Source organism: Pseudophryne corroboree, chromosome 5 (assembly GCF_028390025.1).
Source record: "Pseudophryne corroboree isolate aPseCor3 chromosome 5, aPseCor3.hap2, whole genome shotgun sequence".
In the NCBI taxonomy this organism is placed as follows: Eukaryota; Metazoa; Chordata; class Amphibia; order Anura; family Myobatrachidae; genus Pseudophryne; species Pseudophryne corroboree.
This window is the reverse complement of record NC_086448.1, coordinates 101170193-101188909: the sequence shown is the minus strand read 5'-3', so window position 1 is coordinate 101188909 and position 18717 is coordinate 101170193. Positions and strand designations below refer to the sequence as shown.

The 18717-nt window shown below is 48.8% G+C and overlaps 1 protein-coding gene across 1 annotated transcript in view; it reads right to left on the bottom strand.

Moving 5' to 3' along the window:
• Positions 1-18191, bottom strand: part of GTPBP10 (GTP binding protein 10) — a 62527-nt gene extending 44336 nt beyond the window's left edge. Inside the window, exons 1-2 of the mRNA XM_063921512.1 lie at positions 18058-18191; positions 5602-5795 (exon numbers count right to left, since the gene is read on the bottom strand). Coding sequence (XP_063777582.1) covers positions 5602-5795; positions 18058-18090 — 227 coding nt within the window. The 5' untranslated portion in view covers positions 18091-18191. The remainder of the gene's footprint in view (positions 1-5601; positions 5796-18057) is intronic.
• Between the last annotated feature and the right edge of the window lie 526 nt (positions 18192-18717).

Genomic DNA, 18717 nt, shown 5'->3' with positions numbered 1-18717 from the left:
CCTCATCAAACATGTCGACACAGCCGTACCGACACAACGCATACACACAGGGAATGCTCTGACAGAGGACAGGACCCCACAAAGCCCTTTGGGGAGACAGAGAGAGAGAGTATGCCATCACACACCAGAGCGCTATATAACACAGGGATCCCACTATAAATGAGTGTTTTTTCCCTTATAGCTGCTTATATTATATATATATATATATATATATATATATATATATATATATATATATATATATATACACTGCGCCTAAATTTAGTGCCCCCCCTCTCTTTTTTACCCTTATGTAGCTTGACACTGCAGGGGAGAGCCAGGGAGCGTCCTTCCAGCGGAGCTGTGAGGGAAAAATGGCGCCAGTGTGCTGAGGGAGATGGCCCCGCCCCTTTTCCGGCGGACTTCTCCCGCTTTTTCTGGAATTCTGGCAGGGGTATTTTTACACCTATATAGCCTTCCTGACTATATATGGTATAGATTTGCCAGCCAAGGGTGTATTATATTGCCCTCAGGGCGCCCCCCCCCAGCGCCCTGCACCCATCAGTGACCGGAGTGTGAGGTGTGCATGAGGAGCAATGGCGCACAGCTGCAGTGCTGTGCGCTACCTTGTTGAAGACAGAAGTCTTCTGCCGCCGATTTTCCGGAACACTTCTTGCTTCTGGCTCTGTAAGGGGGCCGGCGGCGCGGCTCCGGGACCGAACGATCGAGGTCAGGTCCTGTGTTCGATCCCTCTGGAGCTAATGGTGTCCAGTAGCCTAAGAAGCCCAAGCTACCACCAGTTAGGTAGGTTCGCTTCTTCTCCCCTTAGTCCCTCGCTGCAGTGAGTCTGTTGCCAGCAGATCTCACTGTAAAATAAAAAACCTAAAATATACTTTCTTTCTAGGAGCTCAGGAGAGCCCCTAGTGTGCATCCAGCTCAGCCGGGCACAAGATTCTAACTGAAGTCTGGAGGAGGGTCATAGTGGGAGGAGCCAGTGCACACCAGTTAGACCTAAAGCTTTCTTTATAGTTGTGCCCAGTCTCCTGCGGAGCCGCTATTCCCCATGGTCCTTACGGAGTCCCAGCATCCACTTAGGACGTCAGAGAAATACCCTTTTCCCTGTTGGCTCAGGGGAACCCTGATAATCACTCGCTGTTGACACAGCGTTTGAATTGCAGCTAGCACTACTTCCCGCTCTGGAGTAGAAGCTGGTAAGGCCGACTTGAAAAATTGGCGTGGGGGCACCTCTTTGAATTCCAGCTTGTAGCCCTGGGAGACTATTTCTATCGCCCAAGGGTCCACGTCTGACTGAACCCAGACTTGGCTGAATAGTCGAAGGCGTGCCCCCACCTGAGCGGACTCCCGCAGGGGAGCCCCAGCGTCATGCGGTGGACGTAGCGGAAGCCAGGGAGGACTTCTGCTCTTGGGAACCAGCCGCAGCAGGTGTCCTCTTGCCTCTACCCTTACCTCTGGCGAGGAAAGAGGAGCCCCGACCTCTTCTGGATCTATGCGACCGAAAGGACTGCATCTGATATTGTGGGGGTTTCTTTTGCTGTTGGGGAACAAAAGGTAAAAAGGTCGACTTACCCGCGGTAGCTGTAGAGATCAGGTCCGCGAGGCCATCCCCAAACAATACATCATCTTTGTAAGGTAAAACCTCCATATGCCCTTTTGAGTCTGCATCCCCCGTCCATTGGCGGATCCACAAGGCTCTTCTTGCCGAAATAGCCGTAGCATTGGCTCTTGAACCCAGTAAACCAATGTCTCTGAGCGTCCCTCATATATAAGACTGCGTCCTTAATATGAGCTAATGTTAACAAAATTGTATCCCTATCTAGGGTATCAAGGTCAGCTGACAGTGTATCTGTCCAAGCTGCTACTGCACTACATACCCATGCCGACGCAATTGCCGGTCTAAGCAAAGTACCAGTATGAGTGTAGATAGACTTTAGTGTAGTCTCTTGCCTGCGGTCCGCAGGGTCCATGAGGGCCGCTGTGTCAGGGGACGGTAGCGCTACCTTCTTGGAAAGGCGTGTTAAGGCTTTGTCCACTGTGGGAGAGGATTCCCAGCGTACCCTGTCCTGTGTAGGGAAAGGGTACGCCATAAGAACCCTTTTGGGAATCTGCAGTTTCTTATCTGGAGTTTTCCAAGCTTTTTCACATAACTCATTAATTTCAAGGGAAGGAGGAAAGTTTATAACCTGTTTCTTTCACTTAAACATGTGTATCCTCGTGTCGGGCACCGAGGGCTCATCAGTGATATGTAACACATCTTTTATTGCAATAATCATGCATTGAATACTTTTTGTCACCCAGGGGTGCAACCTTACTTCATCATAGTCGACACTGGAATCAGAGTCCGTGTCGTAATCTGTGTCCCTTATTTGTGAGAAGGGACGTTTCTGAGACCCCGACGGGTCCTGTGAGTCGGCACAATCTGTAGATTGATTACCTGCCGACATTCTGGACTCTGCTTTGTCCAGTCTTTCATGCAGTGAAGCTACACTAGCATTTAACATATGCCACATCTTCATCCAATCCTGAGTCGGCACCGCCAACTGAGACACACCACTCATCTGTTCCACCTCCTCTTTGGATAAGCCTTCCGTTTCAGACATGCCGACACACGTACCGACACCCCACACACACACACTGGGATATAACTATAAGGGGACAATTCCCCAAAGAAGGCTCTTTGGAGATACAGAGAGAGAGTATGCCAGCACACACCAGCTCCAACTGACCCAGGGGAAAAAAACACAGATAGCGCTTTTACATATAAATGTATACCAAATTTCCCACTCACTGCGCTTTAAATATGTGCCCCCCTCTCTTATTTTCAGCCCTCTGATGCTCAGCAGGGGAGAGTCTGGGGAGCCAGCGTTCTCTGCAGCCTCTGTGGAGAAAATGGCGCTGGTTAGTGCTGAGGGATCAAGTTCCGCCCCCTCACGCGGCAGGCTTCTGTCCCGCTCGATATTTTGAAAAAAAATGGCGGGGATTCGTAGTTTACTGCCCCGCAGCCTAACTACATGCTTCTTGCCTAAAAACGAGATTTATTGCTGCCCGGGGCGCCCCCCCCCCGCGCCCTGCACCCATCAGTGCCATGTGTGTGTGTAAATGTGGAAGCAATGGCGCGCAGCTACCTGCTTACCTCATGAAGATCTGAAGTATTCTGCCGCCTGACGTCTTCCTATGATCTGTCATACTCACCCGGCTTCTTTTTTCCGGCATCTGTGAGGAGGACGGCGGCGCGGCTCCGGGACGAACCCCAGGGTGAGACCTGTGTTCCGACTCCCTCTGGAGCTAATGGTGTCCAGTTTCCTAGAAGCAGATCCCTTAACTCTTAAGAAGTGGGTCTGCTTCTCTCCCCTCAGTCCCACGATGCAGGGAGTCTGTTGCCAGCAGAGCTCCCTGAAAATAAAAAACCTAACAAAATGATTTTTACAGAAAACTCAGGAGAGCTCCTGTAATGCACCCTATCTCCTCTGGGCACAAGATCTAACTGAGGTCTGGAGGAGGGGCATAGAGGGAGGAGCCAGTGCACACCATACTAGAAAGTTCTTTTAGGTGCCCATATCTCCTGCGGAGCCCGTCTATACCCCATGAGCCTTACGGAGTCCCCAGCATCCTCTAGGACGTAAGAGAAAGCTGCATTAAATACACCCTCTGGGGCTTACCACGTGGGATAACACATAGATGTTAGCCACCTACCGCAGAATGTACTGGTTTACAGCGTAATAATTGAATAGCTCTGGCCGTTAAACCTGGAGCTTTAGTCACATGGTACACACTGCAGCTAATTACATGTGCACCAAAGTGTTTGACAGAGATTGCTTGGTGCCTACTGAATGGTTGTGTTTCTGCAAATTCAGGAAAAAAAAAACAGCTTTAGTAATATCTACTGTATAAAAATGATATAGATAAAAACGAACAAAACAGGTCCCAGAACGTATGACAGAAGTAGAAATGTATTTGGTTTAAGCAGATACAGAATAATGATTTAGGACAGGGGTAGGGAACCTCCGGCCCGCGGGCCGTATAAGACCCACCCGCTTGTGTCACTGAGACACGCGGCCGCTCAATCGGGCGGCGGCATGTCTCAGCTGTCAAGGAGGAGAGCGCAGCTACATGTCCGGCGGCAGGTAAGATCTCAAACCAGCCACCGGTTTGTGAGCCAATCAGAGCTCGCGGACCGGCAGCCTATCAGGAGCGAGCTCTGATTTGCTCACAAACCGGCGGCTGGTTTGAGGTCCTACACGCCACCCGACATAGCCGCGCTCTCCTCCCTGCCCTGACCCCCAAGACACGCCGCCAGATGGAGCAGCAGCGGTGAGCAGCACAGTGGGGAGGGGGTGCACTGTGGGGGCATTTGTATAGCTGGCACTGTGGGGGCAGTTGTATAGCTGGCACTGTGGGGGCAGTTGTATAGCTGGCACTGTGGGGGCAGTTGTATAGCTGGCACTGTCGGGGCAGTTGTACACCTGGCACTGTCGGGGCAATTGTGGATCTGGCACTGCACTATTGGGGGCATGTGTGTATCACGTCCCATTTTAATTGGCAACACCCATTTTGGGGGGGCAGACCTACAGGGGGGGCCAGGTAATTTTTTAAGTTGAGAATTTTTGTATGGCCCCCGAAGGATTTTATAAATATCCAAATGGCCCTTGGTAGAAAAAAAAAGGTTCCCCACTCCTGATTTAGGAGCAGACTAGATAGGCCAAGTGGTTCATATCTGCCATCAAATTCTATGTTTCTATGAGGAAAGAGTTACAATTCCAGAAGGTGTGCCCTGAATGATGGTGGAGAATCAGGAAAGCCAATCTTAATCTTAATTTGGTGAGAACGCAAGACAAAAAAACAAACTTAAATAATCAATGAAAGGAGTATATTTTGAGGTGTTGCCAAAGTGGCGGTATCCGGATGGGATATGGTCGGTAGGTTGACACAGCTTAAGTCGACAGTCATTAGGTCGACCACTGAAGGTCGACATGGTCATTAGGCCGACATATACTAGGTCAAAAGGTCAACATTAGTTTTTCACTTTTTGTCTTCATTTTTTGGATTTTTACATACTTGACGATCCACGTGGACTACGATTGGAACGGTAACCTGTACCGAGCAAAGCGGTAGCGGAGCGAGGCACCTTGCCCGAAGTTCGCTCGCCATGCGAGGGGACACGGTGCACTAATTGGGTCTCCCCGACACTTTACGAAGAAAACAACACCAAAAACAGTCCAAAAACTCATGTCGACCTTTTCACCTGTCGACCTAGCACATGTCGACCTTCAGTGGTCGAGATAATGACTGTCGACCTAAGTTGAATCGACCCAATGACCCATACCCGATACAGTTGTGAGTCTGTATATATGGTGGGGGGGAAAAAAAGAAAAAGAAAGGCAGGTAAACATCAATCACGAGGACAAACAATATTATTGGGGCTCATTATTGGTGATGTCTTTGTTATTGCCTAATGAAGGAGAATTATTATTCATAGCACCACTCACACATCTGCTAGAAATCAATTATCTAAGTGAAACAACAGAATATGATTGGTTACAGCGCACTTTAAGTGTTTTTTAGTCCAGCAACATAGCACATGCTTCCAGCGTAAATGGAACTCACCTACTATTGACCCCGTTACCTCCAACAAAGTGTTTCTGCGTATATTGGTCTTTCACGGTTTTCATTGTCATTCCGTGTGCTGCCATCACCCACACATCACCTCCTTTCCCTCCTTCTCCACCTAAGCGCGGGAGGCCCATTCCACCGGCTCCTCCTTTCACCATGACTCTCAAATTGTCTACAAAGTTTCCATACTAGAAAGAAAACATCAATATGTTTAAGAAAGTAGGATTTTGGTACTTACCAGGTAAATCCTTTTCTTTGAATCCATAGGGGGCACTGGAGTACTCTTGGGATATGGACGGCTTCCACCGGAAGAAGGCACTGAATAAATTAATTTTTGAGACTACTCCTCCCCTCCATATCCTCGAGCACTTCAGTGTTTTTTACTGAGCCGAACAGGATCGATAGAGAGATTGACAAAAGGAGAATTACCTATAATCTCACGGACAACAATAAAGTTGACACAAAACGTAACAGACAACTAAACAGTTGACACCCTAACTGATTAACCTTTGTTAAATTTAAACCAGTCGTGAAAGTGTGTTACCATAAGAACCACTGAACTTCCTAAAACAGATAAACTGCTCTGGGTGGGCGTCCAGTGCCCCCTATGGATTCAAAGAAAAGGATTTACCTGGTAAGTACCAAAATCCTACTTTCTTTTTCATCCACTAGGGGTCACTGGAGTACTCTTGGGATGTACCAAAGTTTCCTCTGTGGCGGGAGAGCTGTTTGGCACTTGTAACACTAAACGGCCAAAGCTAGATGCTGATGCCGCGAACGTATCAAACTTGTAAAAGCGCACAAACGTGTGCACTGAAGACCAAGTAGCCGCACGGCAAAGCTGTGTCGTAGAAGCCCCACGACTCGCTGCCCATGACGTTCCCACAGAACGTGTGGAATGAGCTGTTACTGATGTAGGTGGCTGTAACCTAGCATGAAGGTAAGCCTGACGTATGGTCAGTTTGATCCATCTGGATAAGGTCTGCTTAGAGGCTGGCCAACCCCTCTTAGCCGCATCATAGAGAACAAACAACGTATCCGTCTTACGAACCGTAGACGTTCGGGATACATAGACGCGTAATGCGCGAACCACATCCAACGTTTCAGCATTCTCTATTAATACCGGAACTACTATTGGTTGATTGATGTGAAAAGACGACACTACCTTTGGTAGAAAAGCGGGATTCGTCCGAAGTTCCGCTCTGTCATCATGAAAAACTAAATACGGTGACTTGCACGACAAGGCACCCAGATCTGAAACTCGCCTAGCCGAAGCTAAGGCTAAAAGAAAAATCGTTTTCCAAGTGAGAAATTTAATATCCACTTGTTGTAAGGGTTCAAAGTAATCGGACTGTAAGAAATCTAAAACCAGATTCAAGTCCCATGGTGCTGTAGGTGGAATGAAAGGAGGCTGTATCCTCATTACACCCTGTAGAAACGTATGTATTGATGGCAACGAGGCCAATTTCCTTTGAAAGTAAATTGACAACGCAGATACCTGCACCTTTAGTGTGGAAAGACGTAGTCCTCCATCTAACCCCATCTGTAAAAATAACAAAAGACGGGATAAATTAAAAGATGATGTCGGAAACTTCCGAGCTTCACACCAACCTATATAAGTACGCCAGATTCTGTAATAATGAGCTGCCGTAACCGGCTTCCTAGCTCGTACCATGGTTGGTATAACAGACTCCGGAATGCCCTCACTTCTCAAGATGGCCTTTTCAACAGCCACCCCGTCAAACGCAGCCGCGCTAAATCGGGGTAAAGGAACGGACCCTGTTGTAACAGGTCCGGACGTAGTGGGAGTGGCCACGGATCGTCTGCGAGTAAACCGAGGAGATCCGAGAACCAAGTTCTCCGAGGCCAATGAGGCGCTATTAGTATGACTGTGACGGACCCTCTCTTGATCCGTTTTAGCAACAGCGGGAGCAGCGGAAACGGTGGAAACAGATACACGAGGCTGTACGGCCACGCGGCTGTGAGAGCATCCACCGCCACTGCCCTTGGATCTCTTGTTCTGGACACATATCGTGACACCTGATGATTGTGGCGGGATGCCATCAGATCCACCTGAGGGTAACCCCACCTCTGGATCAACATCTGAAACACTTCTGGATTTAATGCCCACTCTCCTGGATGAAAATCCCGACGACTGAGAAAATCTGCCTCCCAGTTGTCCACTCCCGGAATGAACACTGCCGACAATATCACCTGGTGATATTCGGCCCATCTAAGGATCCGAGCTACTTCCCGCATTGCCATGCGGCTTCTCGTTCCTCCTTGTTTGTTTATGTATGCGACTGCCGTCGCATTGTCTGACTGCACCTGAACAGTCTGAAAACGAAACATGTACACTGCTTGTCTTAGAGCATTGTAAATCGCCCTGAGTTCCAGAACATTTATGGATAGCGATCTTTCGTGATCTGCCCAGAGGCCCTGGAGCCGATAACTCTGAACTACAGCTCCCCAACCTCTGAGACTTGCGTCTGTTGACAGAATTATCCAATTCACGACGCCGAATCGTCTCCCTGCAGATAGATTGTGTATTTTTAACCACCAGAGAAGAGACACCCTGACTTGTGGCGACAATCTCACCCTGTGGTGCATCTGCAGATGTGATCCCGACCATTGCGCTAACACCTCCAGTTGAAACGGACGTGAGTGAAATCTTCCGAACTGAAGTGCTTCGAAAGCCGCCACCATTGTGCCTAAAAGGCGAATGCACAAATGTACTGAGACTGTGCGTGGCTTGAGCACTAATTGCACCAGATGACGAATGACCTGTACTTTCTGTTGTGGCAGGTAAACCTTTTGATTTACTGTATCGAGAATCATCCCTAGGAATTGAAGTCGTTGACACGGAATTAGATGTGATTTCTTTAAACTGACTATCCAACCGTGCTGAACTAGTACATTGTACGTTAGCAAAGCATGCTGGAGAAGCAATTGTTGAGACGGAGCCTTTATGAGTAGATCGTCCAAATACGGAACAATTATTACTCCTAGGGACCTGAGATGAGCTATCATCACGGACATTACCTTGGTGAATACCCGAGGCGCTGATGAGAGGCCAAACGGCAGAGCCTGAAACTGGTAATGGTCTCGCCTTATTGCAAACCTTAAGAAACTCTGGTGAGGTGGCCAAATCGGAATGTGTAAGTACGCATCTTTGAGATCCAGTGCAATCATGAATTCCTGTGGCTCTAACCCTGCAATTACTGACCTGAGAGATTCCATCTTGAATCTGTGGTAAGTGACGTAATGATTGAGACCTTTTAGGTTCAATATTGGCCTGACTGAGCCATCTGGTTTTGGTACCAGAAACAGACTGGAATAATAACCCTGCCCCTGTTCCTGCACGGGGACCGGAATTACAACTGCAGCATTCAGCAGAGACTGAATGGCAACCTGCAGAACTGCTTTCTTGTCGTCCGACACAGGCAGTCCTGTCGTGAAAAATCTTCCTGTCGGAAGATAATCGAACTCTATTTTGTAACCCTCTAATACTAAATTGCGGATCCACCCATCTGTGGACGTCTGCAGCCACGCCCCCTGAAAGCTCTGAAGGCGTGCTCCCACAATTGGAGATCCGAGATGGGCTGGGAGCCCGTCATGCCACTGGTTTGTTAGTGGTCTTAGTGTCTTGACGACGTGCATTGGATTGTCGGGCACTACGTCCCCGACCTCTTCTACCAGGCGTGACTGCTCCTGTGCCCTGCCCACGAAAGGGCTGAGTTCTAAAGGATTTGAACGCCGGACCAGAATATTTCCGTTTAGGTATAGTTGTAGGCGATGGAAGAAACACAGACTTTCCTCCAGTAGCCTCAGAAATCCATTTGTCCAATTCAGGACCGAAAAGCGCAGCCAAAGTGCTCGTCGTACTATGACTAGCGATGAGGACAGGCGAGAAGTAAGCTGACAGACGTCAGTAGAAGCTGTACATAGATATTCAGCAGCTTCCCAGATTTGATCCGCGAGAAGTATAAGATGGTCATCTTGCAGAGCCGACTTGAGCTCTTTTATCCATACCATTAATGCTTTAGTAACCCAAATGCCAACCAACCCAGGTCTCAGCAGCACTCCAGCTGCTGTATACATGGACCTTAGCATAGCCTCTATTTTACGATCTGCAGGGTCTTTAAGCGTAGTAGCAGTTGGTACTGGTATGGTTAACTTCCTTGTAAGTTTAGATACGGATGAATCCACCGATGGTGGGTTCTCCCATGTAGCTGTCATGGACTCTGGAAACGGGTAACTCGATTTAAATCTACGAGGTATAGAAAACCGTTTATCCGGATTCTTCCGTGTTTCCAGTAACATTTTATTAAGAGATTCCGAAATAGGGAAACACATCGGAGATCTCTGTCGTTTAGTAAAGACTACCTCATCATTCGTCAGGGGCTCCTCAGTTTCCGTAAACTCCAGCGACTGACGTACTGCTCTGATGAGATTATCAATACCTGGGCTGTCAAAATCGTCACTATCTGACTGTTGGTCTATTTCGCCCTCCTCATACTCATGTTCAGTGAGGTCTAGTATCCCAGAGACTGGAAAATTATTAGGAAAAGGAAACTTATCTTTTCCACTGAAGGTGGACCTCTGACCAGATTGAGACTCCCCTGGTAACTCAAATGGTCTCATTTTAAACTCAGATCTTGCCGCCTCTCTTTCTTCACGAGAGGCGGCCAGCTCTGATTGTAAACCAACTAATACATCTGCAAGTAAAGCCCATGGAGGGTCCAGAGATGCTGGCTTTACTTCTGTGGAAATCGTATTTGTGGCTGTATTAACAACACATGCTGTACATGTGGTGGATCCATCAGGCAACACACTCTTACAGACATGACATGAAAAATGTTTCTTAGATTTTGCTGGTGTCTTACTCATTATAAAGACAGACAATACAAACTACACACAGACAGTCTGCACGACTCAGTAATAACACCAAAGTTCCTTGTATATATCAGGCAAGTGCAGTGCCTGCCAGCAATAAGAAAACTGACCCCCAAATTCCCCTAGTACCACTCTTAAGCCGAGATGTAATATAGGAATCCTGGAACAGACAGGAGAACATTAAACATGTTAAGTACCAAGTTTTTCTACAAAGCTTAACACTGCCAATACTGCTAATGTCTCCCCCCACCCCCACGACCTCCGTGTACAGCACCGGGTCGGGGCCTGTGGAACTTTGCATAGGGCCGTGTGAGCGGCCTGTACCTGTATGCCAAGGCAGCGGGGAACTCCTCGGCTGATGCGGGCGGTCAGCGGGAGCAGAGAGCGTACTGCATAGAGCCGTGGAGCGGCCTATGCACACGCGCTCCCGGCCCGCCACACACAGCATAGAGTGGAGTGGCCTCCTGTGTAGCCAGGCAGCGGGGAACATATCGGCTGCTGCGGCGCAGGGAGCAGCGGTCTGCTAGGTAACTTAAGATGCTGGGAGCGGCGGAGAGTGAGAGCGCGCTGCATAGAGCCGTGAAGCGGCCTATGCACACGCGCTCCGGGCAGCGGTCGTTAGTGAGTAAAACATGCCCAATACAATCCCCAATAGTGGGGCGGCAGCATAAGCTGACCGCCCCTACCCAACATACCTGGACCGTAACAAAAGTCTATGACGGGGCTTCTCATCCAAGCTCCGTCCAGCTTTTTGCAGGCAGCCTGCAGGTGGAGTGAGGGAGCTCTTTACAGAGAGGTCCGACACTCACGGCTGTTCTCAGCCGCTTCCACTGTCCCTGACCCACGCCTGTTAGAAGGGGGGAAAGGACGTGGAAATCCTTGAAAGGAAAAAAAAAACTTAGAAAAAATTCCAATACTTTGTGGACGAGCTCCACTATGCCTTCTAACTGTGTCGAGCACAGAAAAAACACTGAAGTGCTCGAGGATATGGAGGGGAGGAGTAGTCTCAAAAATTTATTTATTCAGTGCCTTCTTCCGGTGGAAGCCGTCCATATCCCAAGAGTACTCCAGTGACCCCTAGTGGATGAAAAAGAAATCTTTTTTAGAAAAGGTACACTCCTCACGTTACCACAAACAAAGGGGGAAAATCAATATAAGCAATGTGCATGGATAAGTTTGCGCCTATGACACATTTACAGTAGCGGTCTAGCAGCGTCGCAATAGCACATTGGTGGAAATTGAACTGGCCCCTTAGAATTTCTTTAGGCGTGAATAAATGTATTACCAGTCACATGATACAGCCAAACAACCAATGATATAGCGCTGGGTCCCGTTATATCATTAGTTGTTTGGCTATATAAGACTCTGTAACCATGTCGACAAGTGGCGTGAGGACACCGCAATGCAGACACCAGGATGACGGTTACGTAAAGCATTTAGGCGCGTTAGCAGTAAAGCTGTAAGCTACCAGCGTGCCTAAAATGCTTCAAGTAGCACTTGCCGGGGTCCGCATACTGCATGCTAACAAGCCAACTACATTCCGGACTCTGATAGGCAACCAACACAGAAGCCATGGTAATTATTCGCTCAGACAGCGAGCAACACCTGCACTAAAGATCCCAGCATGCCATGATAACCAATGCAATAGCTCCAGCCTGCTCGTAGGGTGACCATAATATCCCTTTAATCTGGGACACATATGATTTACACAGGTTCTGTGGCTGGCTAAAACCAGGTGAAAATTCAGGCTAGAGTTTAGCCAGCCACAGAACCTGTGTAAATCATATGTGTCCCAGATTAAAGGGATATTATGGTCACCCTACCTGCTGCATGTCCTGAGCTGATAGATAATAAGAATTTACTTACCGATAATTCTATTTCTCGGAGTCCGTAGTGGATGCTGGGGTTCCTGAAAGGACCATGGGGAATAGCGGCTCCGCAGGAGACAGGGCACAAAAAAGTAAAGCTTTACTAGGTCAGGTGGTGTGCACTGGCTCCTCCCCCTATGACCCTCCTCCAGACTCCAGTTAGGTACTGTGCCCGGACGAGCATACACAATAAGGGAGGCATTTTGAATCCCGGGTAAGACTCATACCAGCCACACCAATCACACCGTACAACTTGTGATCTAAACCCAGTTAACAGTATGACAACAGAAAGGGCCTCTTAAGATGGCTCCTTAACAATAACCCGAATTAGTTAACAATAACTATGTACAAGTATTGCAGATAATCCGCACTTGGGATGGGCGCCCAGCATCCACTACGGACTCCGAGAAATAGAATTATCGGTAAGTAAATTCTTATTTTCTCTATCGTCCTAAGTGGATGCTGGGGTTCCTGAAAGGACCATGGGGATTATACCAAAGCTCCCAAACGGGCGGGAGAGTGCGGATGACTCTGCAGCACCGAATGAGAGAACTCCAGGTCCTCCTTTGCCAGGGTATCAAATTTGTAAAATTTTACAAACGTGTTCTCCCCCGACCACGTAGCTGCTCGGCAGAGTTGTAATGCCGAGACCCCTCGGGCAGCCGCCCAAGATGAGCCCACCTTCCTTGTGGAGTGGGCTTTTACAGTTTTAGGCTGTGGCAGGCCTGCCACAGAATGTGCAAGTTGAATTGTGTTACAAATCCAACGAGCAATCGACTGCTTAGAAGCAGGTGCGCCCAACTTGTTGGGTGCATACAATATAAACAGCGAGTCAGATTTTCTGACTCCAGCCGTCCTTGCAATGTATATTTTTAAGGCTCTGACAACGTCCAACAACTTGGAGTCCTCCAAGTCGCTAGTGGCCGCAGGCACCACAATAGGTTGGTTCAGATGAAATGCTGATACCACTTTAGGGAGAAAATGCGGACGAGTCCGCAGTTCTGCCCTATCCGAATGGAAGATTAGATAAGGACTTTTATAAGATAAAGCCGCCAATTCAGATACTCTCCTGGCAGAGGCCAGGGCTAGTAACATAGTCACTTTCAATGTGAGATATTTCAAATCCACCTTTTTCAATGGTTCAAACCAATGGGATTTGAGGAAATCTAAAACTACATTTAGATCCCACGGTGCCACCGGAGGCACCACAGGAGGCTGTATATGCAGTACTCCCTTGACAAAAGTCTGGACCTCAGGGACAGAGGCCAATTCTTTTTGGAAGAATATTGACAGGGCCGAAATTTGAACCTTAATGGATCCCAATTTGAGACCCATAGATAATCCTGATTGCAGGAAATGTAGGAAACGACCCAGTTGGAATTCCTCCGTCGGAACCCTCCGATCCTCGCACCACGCTACATATTTTCGCCAAATGCGGTGATAATGTTTCACGGTGACTTCCTTCCGTGCCTTAATCAAGGTAGGAATGACTTCTTCTGGAATGCCTTTCCCTTTTAGGATCTGGCGTTCAACCGCCATGCCGTCAAACGCAGCCGCGGTAAGTCTTGAAAAAGACAGGGACCCTGCTGTAGCAGGTCCCTTCTCAGAGGTAGAGGCCACGGTTCGTCCGTGAGCATCTCTTGAAGTTCCGGATACCAAGTCCTTCTCGGCCAATCCGGAACCACTAGTATTGTTCTTACTCTTCTTTGCCGTATGATCTTCAATACCTTTGGTATGAGCGGCAGAGGAGGAAACACATACACTGACTGGTACACCCAAGGAGTTACCAGTGCGTCCACAGCTATTGCCTGTGGATCTCTTGACCTGGCGCAATATTTGTCCAGTTTCTTGTTGAGGCGAGACGCCATCATGTCTACAATTGGTCTTTCCCAACGGTCTATTAACATGTTGAAGACTTCTGGATGTAGACCCCACTCTCCCGGATGAAGATCGTGTCTGCTGAGGAAGTCTGCTTCCCAGTTGTCCACGCCCGGGATGAACACTGCTGACAGTGCTATCACGTGATTCTCCGCCCAGCGAAGAATCTTGGCAGCTTCTGCCATTGCACTCCTGCTTCTTGTGCCGCCCTGCCTGTTTACATGGGCGACCGCCGTGATGTTGTCCGACTGAATCAACACCGGCTTTCCTTGCAGGAGAAGTTCCGCCTGGCTTAGAGCATTGTAGATTGCTCTTAGTTCCAGAATGTTTATGTGAAGAGACTTTTCCAGACTCGTCCATACTCCCTGGAAGTTTCTTCCTTGTGTGACTGCTCCCCAGCCTCTCAGGCTGGCGTCCGTGGTCACCAGGATCCAATCCTGAATGCCGAATCTGCGGCCTTCTAATAGGTGAGCCTTCTGCAACCACCACAGAAGTGACACCCTTGTCTTTGGTGACAGGGTTATTCGCAGGTGCATCTGCAGATGCGACCCTGACCATTTGTCCAACAGATCCCTTTGGAATATTCTTGCATGGAATCTGCCGAATGGAATTGCTTCGTAAGAAGCCACCATTTTTCCCAGGACTCTTGTGCATTCCTGGTTTTAGGAGGTTCCTGACCAGATCGGATAACTCCTTGGCTTTTTCCTCTGGAAGGAAAACCTTTTTCTGAACCGTGTCCAGAATCATTCCTAGGAACAGCAGACGAGTTGTCGGGATTAAATGGGATTTTGGAATATTCAGAATCCACCCGTGTTGTCTTAGCACCTCTTGAGATAGTGCTAAAGCTGTCTCCAGCTGTTCTCTGGACCTTGCCCTTATTAGGAGATCGTCCAAGTATGGGATAACTAATACGCCTTTTCTTCGAAGAAGAATCATCATCTCGGCCATTACCTTGGTAAAGACCCGAGGCGCCGTGGACAATCCGAACGGCAGCGTCTGAAACTGATAGTGACAGTTTTGAACAATGAACCTGAGGTACCCCTGGTGTGCGGGGTAAATCGGAACGTGTAGATACGCATCCTTGATGTCCAAGGATACCATAAAGTCCCCTTCTTCCAGGTTCGCTATCACTGCTCTGAGTGACTCCATCTTGAACTTGAACTTTTTTATGTAGAGGTTCAAGGACTTCAGATTTAGAATAGGCCTTACCGAGCCATCCGGCTTCGGTACCACAAATAGAGTGGAATAATACCCCTTTCCTTGTTGTAATAGGGGTACTTTGACTATCACCTGCTGAGCGTACAGCTTGTGAATGGCTTCCAACACCCTCTCCCTTTCGGAAGAGACGGTTGGTAAGGCAGACTTCAGGAAACGATGAGGAGGATCCGTCTCTAATTCCAACCTGTACCCCTGAGATATTATCTGCAGGATCCAGGGGTCTACCTGCGAGTGAGCCCACTGCGCGCTGTAATTTTTGAGACGGCCCCCCACTGTCCCCGAGTCCGCTTGAGAGGCCCCAGCGTCATGCTGAGGTTTTTGCAGGAGCCGGGGAGGGCTTCTGTTCCTGGGAAGGAGCTGCCTGTTGGTGTCTCTTCCCTCTTCCTCTGCCTCGTGGCAGATACGACAAGCCCTTTGCTCTCTTATTTTTGTAGGAGCGAAAAGGCTGCGGTTGAAAGGTCGGTGCCTTTCTCTGTTGGGGAGTGACTTGAGGTAAAAAAGTGGATTTCCCGGCAGTAGCCGTGGCCACCAAGTCTGATAGACCAACTCCAAATAACTCCTCCCCTTTATACGGCAAAACCTCCATGTGACGTTTTGAATCCGCATCGCCTGTCCACTGTCGTGTCCATAAGGCTCTTCTGGCTGAAATGGACATAGCACTCATCCGAGATGCCAGTGTGCAAATATCCCTCTGTGCATCACGCATATAGATAAATGCATCCTTTATTTGTTCTAACGACAGTAAAACATTGTCCCTATCTAGGGTATCAATATTTTCAATCAGGGATTCTGACCAAACTACTCCAGCACTGCACATCCAGGCAGTTGCTATAGCTGGTCGTAGTATAACACCTGCATGTGTGTATATATTCTTTTGAATAACTTCCATCTTTCTATCTGATGGATCCTTAAGTGCGGCCGTCTCAGGAGAGGGTAACGCCACTTGTTTGGATAAGCGTGTGAGCGCCTTGTCCACCTTAGGGGGTGTTTCCCAGCGCGCCCTAACCTCTGGCGGGAAAGGGTATAATGCCAATAACTTTTTTGAAATTATCAACTTTTTATCAGGAGCAACCCACGCTTCATCACACACGTCATTTAATTCTTCTGATTCAGGAAAAACTGTTTGTAGTTTTTTCACACCATACATAATACCCTGTTTTACGGTATCTGTAGTATCAGCTAAATGTAACGTCTCCTTCATTGCCAAAATCATATAACGTGTGGCCCTACTGGAAAATACGTTTGAATTTCTACCGTCGTCACTGGAATCAGTGCCCGTGTCTGGGTCTGTGTCGACCGACTGAGGCAAAGGGCGTTTTACAGCCCCTGACGGTGTTTGAGGCGCCTGGACAGGCATTAATTGATTGTCCGGCCGCCTCATGTCCTCAACTGACTGTTTAAGGGAAGATAAACCATCACGTAATTCCACAAATAAAGGCATCCATTCTGGTGTCGACCCCCTGGGGGGTGACATCTGCATATTTGGCAATTGCTCCGCCTCCACACCAATATCGTCCTCATACATGTCGACACCACGTACCGACACACACCGCAAACTCACAGGGAATGCTCTAATGAAGACAGGACCCACTAGCCCTTTTGGGGAGACAGAGGGAGAGTCTGCCAGCACACACCACAAAGCGCTATATATACAAGGGATATCCTTATATTAAGTGCTCCCTTATAGCTGCTTTAATATATATATATATAGCCATTAATGTGCCCCCCCTCTCTGTTTTACCCTGTTTCTGTAGTGCAGTGCAGGGGAGAGACCTGGGAGCCGTTCTGACCAGCGGAGCTGTGACAGAAAATGGCGCCGTGTGCTGAGGAGATAGGCCCCGCCCCTTTTTCGGCGGGTTCTTCTCCCGCTATTTTTCCAGTCAGGCAGGGGTTAAATATCTCCATATAGCCCCTATGGGCTATATGTGAGGTATTTTTAGCCTTGTATAAGGTTTATATTTGCCTCTCAGAGCGCCCCCCCCCAGCGCTCTGCACCCTCAGTGACTGCCCAGTGAAGTGTGCTGAGAGGAAAATGGCGCACAGCTGCAGTGCTGTGCGCTACCTTATGAAGACTGAGGAGTCTTCAGCCGCCGGTTTCCGGACCTCTTCACGCTTCAGCATCTGCAAGGGGGTCGGCGGCGCGGCTCCGGGACCGGACTCCACGGCTGGGCCTGTGTTCGATCCCTCTGGAGCTAATGGTGTCCAGTAGCCAAGCAGCAAATCCACTCTGCATGCAGGTGAGTTTACTACTTTCCCCCTAAGTCCCACGTTGCAGTGATCCTGTTGCCAGCAGGACTCACTGTAAAGAAAAAAACCTAAACTAAACTTTCTCTAAGCAGCTCTTTAGGAGAGCCACCTAGATTGCACCCTTCTCGTTCGGGCACAAAATCTAACTGGAGTCTGGAGGAGGGTCATAGGGGGAGGAGCCAGTGCACACCACCTGACCTAGTAAAGCTTTACTTTTTTGTGCCCTGTCTCCTGCGGAGCCGCTATTCCCCATGGTCCTTTCAGGAACCCCAGCATCCACTTAGGACGATAGAGAAAGATAGATAGACAGACACACGATGTATATATCTCCAGTGTACAGTACCTTCCTGAGCAGGACCCTGCTGACCCACACCATGGTGCAGAGCAGAGAGCAGCCCCCTGACAGCAATAGACACCCTTCACCCTATACCAACTACACGCTGTATCTCAGACACAGCATGGTAGATGCTAGAATCAAGTGGGCTAAGGGACCTTTTCCGTAAGGGGGAGGAGTTACGACGCAAGGGGGAGGAGCTAGGCCAGCGGGATAGTTCCTCTGCTATCCACGCCACCAACTATTACCTTTAGTAATTAGGTGGTGAGCGAAGCGGAGCGGAGCGAGCCACCGTGCCCGAAGCGTGGCGAGCGAAGCGAGCCCGCGAGGGTACTTTTCGGGTACCCTGTTCGCCCGTAGCTCCTCCCCCTGGTGACGTAGCTCCTCCCCTCAATACGTCACAAGGTCCCTTCAGCCCCTCCGATATAGAACCAAGGTCCCTTCAGCCCCTCCGATATAGAACCAACCGACACAGCATGACACTGTGCAGCCGCTAAACTCGCCCGACGGAAACACAGCTCAGCCTCAGCGCTTTGGTTCCGGCCAGTCTGCAGTCAGTGCTGGTGATTGCGGACAGCGCTCACTGTAACCAGGATGTCACTCTTGTTCTTTGTAGGAATTTTCATTTTTGTAATAACATACAGTAGTTTTCATAGAGGAATGCAGCAC